The sequence below is a fragment of the Suricata suricatta genome, chromosome 2, assembly GCF_006229205.1.
Source record: "Suricata suricatta isolate VVHF042 chromosome 2, meerkat_22Aug2017_6uvM2_HiC, whole genome shotgun sequence".
NCBI classification, from domain to species: domain Eukaryota; kingdom Metazoa; phylum Chordata; class Mammalia; order Carnivora; family Herpestidae; genus Suricata; species Suricata suricatta.
Window position 1 is genome coordinate 185,815,987 of NC_043701.1, and position 4,912 is coordinate 185,820,898.

The 4,912-nt window shown below is 61.7% G+C and overlaps 1 protein-coding gene across 3 annotated transcripts in view; it reads left to right on the top strand.

Annotated features, from left to right (window-relative positions):
• Positions 1 to 6: 6 nt before the first annotated feature.
• The window catches only part of INPP5A (inositol polyphosphate-5-phosphatase A), a 157,672-nt gene continuing 152,766 nt past the window's right edge, over positions 7 to 4,912 (top strand). For 2 of the 3 annotated variants that reach the window (XM_029932810.1, XM_029932811.1), the window contains exon 1: positions 7 to 107. In XM_029932810.1, coding sequence (XP_029788670.1) covers positions 33 to 107 — 75 coding nt within the window. In that variant the 5' untranslated portion in view covers positions 7 to 32. Of the gene's footprint in view, positions 108 to 1,045; positions 1,065 to 4,912 lie in introns of those variants that run through there. The other variant, XM_029932812.1, reaches the window with a different exon arrangement.

Here is a 4,912-nt window from a genome sequence, read left to right on the forward strand (position 1 = left end):
CAGGCGAGCGGCCGCCGCCGGTCCAGGCCACGATGGCGGGCAAGGCGGCCGCCCCGGGCACCGCGGTGCTGCTGGTCACGGCCAACGTGGGCTCTCTCTTCGACGACGTAAGTGCCGTGGCCGCGGCGGCCAGACCGCGACCCCGAATCTGAGTCCGCGCCCTGGGGCCCCGGAGGTCCATATCCTGGTCCCCGATCGCGAGCGCGGAGCCCCAGGTTTTGGACTCACACACTGAGTCCTGCACCTCAGGACCTGGACCCCGACTCTGGGTCGTCCAAACCCTCGTACCCCTAAACCTGAGGACCCTAGACCCCAGACTCCGGTCTCCTGAGCACTGCCCCAAACCCTAGGACCGGGGTCCCCCACCTCCTGCCTCCAAACTGCACAGGCTGAACCCTGACCTCAGAGCGGGGGCACTGGACCCCAGTTCCTAAACTCCAATTCTAATCCCTGTCCAAGGTCCCTGGATCCTGATCTGAGGACCCTAGTCCAAGGGTCCCAACTCTGCTCCCTGAATCTTGCCTGTACAACCCTGACCTTGGTTCCCAAACCCCAGTCCCCCGGAGCCTCCACGGTGCTGGTACCTGGCCACAGGCCGGGTGTGCAGGCCTCCCCTGCCCGCCTCCTGGTCGGTTGGTGGCTCACTCTGGCTCCCAGCGGGAGCCCTCATTTCACCTTGTAACTTAGTATCTGTCTAGTTCTCAGACCGGGCCTCTGTGCCCGAGGACTTTGTGTTTCTCTTTATTAAAGAGAAAGATGCCGAGAAGCTTTCCAAGGCCAAAGAAGGGAAGGGACTCTGCCCAAGGCCTTTCCCTCCAGGAGCCTCCCACCCAGGCACCCAGGGCGGCCCTTGGGAGACCAGGCTGCAGGGAAGTGGGGCGCCCGGAGCTCCCGAGGCAGGAGGCAGGCCGGGGCTGACCTAGTTGGGTGTCTCCGCCGAGGTGCCAGCCCGCTGTTGGTACTTACACCGCCAACCCAAATAAAGCAGAATGCGGCTCCAAGTGGCGTGCTTGTTTAAGAAACAAGGGTGATGGTACAGACGGAGCCTGTGGCGGCCGCGCTAGGTGAGCGGTGGGTGTGGGCTGGTCCACCGACAGGAGCATGACTTCGATTCCGGGAGAGGGTTCTGGCGTCTGGCCGAGCCTTCCTTTGCCGGCAGCGGGCAGGGGCGAAGTGCTTCAATAAGCCAAGGTCACGGACGGGCTAGGTTTGATTTTATTAACAAAGAGGAGCTGCTATTTTTGTGTTTTTCTTATTTTAACTTCCAGGCGTCCATGTATGCTCCTTCCCTGCTGGGGGCGAGCCGTTTCCCTCGGACAACTTTATCTAGTTTCGCGTTTGATCGTTTCTACAAAAGTGCCCTGTATGGGTGTGTGTCTGTATATTTAGCAATCTATTCTCGGCTTTCCAGTAACATGCCGCTATAACATGGTTTTGCTCAGATGATTCAGATCCGTTAGCTGAGGCTTCAAAGCCTCAGAAATGTCAGGAAAATTAAGCATGGTGGGGCATTTTAGTCTCAAAGGGAAAAAGAATTTTGCTGTGCAAACACTCTTTCCAGTAATCTCTGATTGTGCGTTCTAGCATTTTTGTTGTGTTCAGCGGTATATGGCACGCTTCTCTCTGTGGACAGTAAAATGGGTGACTGAATTTACTTTTTTCTGGCAGCACGTTCTCTCCGAATTTCCACCTGTCGTGAAGGCTGCACGGAGCTGTGCGGTGCGTTTACCGCGGGAGGGAACACTGGTTCTGGTAAACGCTGGTTAATTCTGCAGGATGTCTTTGGTTTGTGGGCTCGTAGACAAGCATCTGACCGTAACCTGTAACCTCCTCCGGTGTTCGGGTGTGGAGTGCCCTCTGGAGCGGCGGCGTGGAAGCAGTCTCAGCCCTGCTGGGGGGCGCCTGCGGGGGCCAGGGCGCGGGGCGGTGGTGCCTGTGGGAGAGGGCCTGGCTGGTGAGGGTGGTGGGTGCCCGAGTGACGGGGGCGTGAGCGCCTCGGCTTCTGGCAGAGGCTTCAGCAGGTCTGCCCAGGGACTCTGTCTGCCCGACGTGTGCCCGTGTGAATGCCACACACCTCAGAAGGCGGCCGGGCCTGGGAAGGAATGCTTTCTGTCGCGGGGAGGGCGTCTGAGTTAGGAACAGGCCTGGCGTGCCGTGGAGAACGCGCCCGTGGCAGGTGTGCGTCGTGCATCTGTGGTCTTTCCCTGTTACCTCCTCGCCGTCCGGAGGTGACTCGCCAGGACTTGTCTGGCAGGCTGCTCTTCCTTCGGCACCCTGGCTCGCGACCCCCCGCACGGCTGGCGCGGCCCCAGGCCCCTCCTCCCTGCGATGTTACCCTCAAGGGGTGCCAGCAGCTGCAGTGCCTTGTTCTCCAGCTGTACCCTCACCTCCTTCAGAGCCAGGGAGGACCCCGAAGAGTGCTGTTTACGTAGGGAGGAGTGGCCGGTATCTCTGGCGTCGGGAGGTAGGAGCTAAGAAAGCGGAGACCGAACAGGTTGCTCAGGTGTCAGAGCAGTGACGTTGTCACACGTCCTGCCTCCTTCAGCAGGCTCCGCAGCGCACTCAGGAGACAAGCTGGGACAAGGAGGTGGTGGCGGTGTGTTGTTGTGAACACAGCTGTGACCCAGTGAACCCCTGGCCACGTCTCCTGGGCTTTACTCCAAGGACCTCAGTCCAAGCCCAGGAGACCTGAACCTGCACGCGCATCTCCCTGGCTGGGGCGCCTCGACGAGGCTGCGGGTGCCGTGACTTCTGCTTTTCTGGGTTCACCACGCCTGCCTGATGACCCCCGAGGGCCCTGCGGCTCTTCTGTAGCCCCCGCTGGAAGGGGGTGGCCAGGGCTGCGCACCCAATTGTTTCACTGGATTTTTGTCAAGGGAGGCGTCCAGCCTTTGGTTCTTTACGTCGTTGCTAGAAATGAAGTCAGAAGGTGGATTCTTGCAGCCACGGCTTTGGAGCTGCGTCCCCCCACCTCACATGGCCGGGCTGTTCCTGGGAAGGGCGGCAGGCCGAGTGGCCCGGCTCCGAGTGCACAGCCCTGGGGGGGTCTGCCGTGGGCCCTGCGGCCTGCGGTGCACTCGGAGCTCCCTGTCAGTTTTGAGCTGGTTTCCCTTTGCGCTTGGTCAACGGCTGAGCAGCCCTGTACCCAGGCTTGCAGAGCGGTTGTGCAATGAGCTCTGCAGAGCTGCTGCGCTGCGCCCTTCGCGGCCTCTCCAGTGGCGGCTGTCCGTGAGCCCTGCCCCGGGCCCGGGGGGCCCTTGTTCCTGTCCCAGCCTGAAAACCCCTGGAGCCCCGAGACCCCCCCAGCTGGGACTGTGTGTGGAGCCGTCCCTGCTGGCTCCCCGCTCCTGTCCCAGCTCCTGTCCCAGCACGTGGGCACACGGCTTTGGGGAGGTCCATGGGGACCTCGAGCTGGAGGGCCAGCGGTCAGTCCTATCCGTGTTCTTGCTCTGGGCGGCCCTGCCGGCATGGATCTCTCTACTTCTTCAGGACCTTGGTGACAGCTTTACGGAAGCATCCTTCCCCTGCCACACGGCTCACCCCTTTACGTGGCAGTTATGGGGCAGCGGTTTTCAGTGTGTTTGAAGACTCGTGCAGAGGCCACCACAGTCCATTTTAGAACCTGTTTTGTGTCTAAACAAAAACGATGCCTCAGCAACCACCCTCCCCTGAAACCCTAGCCCCTGTGGTCACCAGGCTACTTCCTGCCTCCGGGGATTTACCTCACCTGGGGGGTTACCTGCTCCAGGGGTCCCCTGCTCCGGGGATGACCTGCTCCACGGGTCACCTGCTCTGGGGATGACCTGCTCCAGGGGTCCCCTGCTCCGGGGGTTTCCTGTAACTGGGAGCCCACGCGTGGCCTTCTGTGTCTGGCTGCACTCACTGGACATAACGTTTCCAAGGTTCAGCCTGTGGCGGGTGGAGGTGCGTCCCCATTTCCTGGGCCTGAGCACGGTGCCCTGGCATGGGCGTGCTGCAGCCTGTTGATCCGCTGGCAGTTGATGGACGTCTGGACAGTTTGCAGGTTTTGGCTGCTGCGAATAGTGCTGCTCTGAGCATTTGTGTCCAGGCCTTGTGCGGAAGTGGGTTTTCATTTCTCCTGGACACATGTCTGTGAGGGGAACGGCCTGGTTCTTGATGGCTCTGGGTTTCACCTTTGGAGGAACGGCTCCCCGCCGCCCAGCGCCTGCACCGTCTTACCTCCCCTTAGCCACCTTCCAGGCTTCCAGTCGCTTCACAGTCTCCAGGTCCTGTCCTCTTGTTTCAAAGGCCTTTCTGCGGGCTGCGTGCACACCCTGCATTTGGCTCCCTCCTCACCCGCACCTCGAAGCTTCAGCCACTTCTCCCTGGCCACACTCACTCCCCACTGGACTCAGGCCTTGAAGGACCCTGTCCACTGGGATCCCTAGGAGGCAGGAGGGAGACCTGGGCCCGGGGCTCAGCCCTTTAAACTCTGCTCCTTCTGCACCGGGAGAGCCCTGTGCACGAGGCCAGTGCGGTGCGGCGGGGAGAGCTGGCACCAGAGAGCCCAGGGCTGCCGGGTCTCCCGACCAGTGCCATGTGCACCGTCTCCTCGGTCCCTGGAGTAGGCGCAGGGGTGGGGGATGACCGGGTTGGGCCTTCCTGCGGGCCCCTCAGTGCCCTGCACACTCCTTGCTTGTGCTCTGGACAAACAGTGTGTGCTGCTGCCCTAGGATGTGGTCCGGAAGTGGGCCCTGCCCGCCGTGACCTGTATGCAGGCTGCGGGTGTCTCCATTCCTCCTCTTGATGGCTGGGGCGCATCACTGTCCTGCAGCCTCTGAGTACACTGTGCCCTCGGCCGGCGCTGTCCTCCGGGGTGTTTCCTGTCTCTGTCAGCGCCAGCACTGCCCAGCGGTGCTCTCTGCTGCGGTGGGGGGGGGGGGGGGGGGGG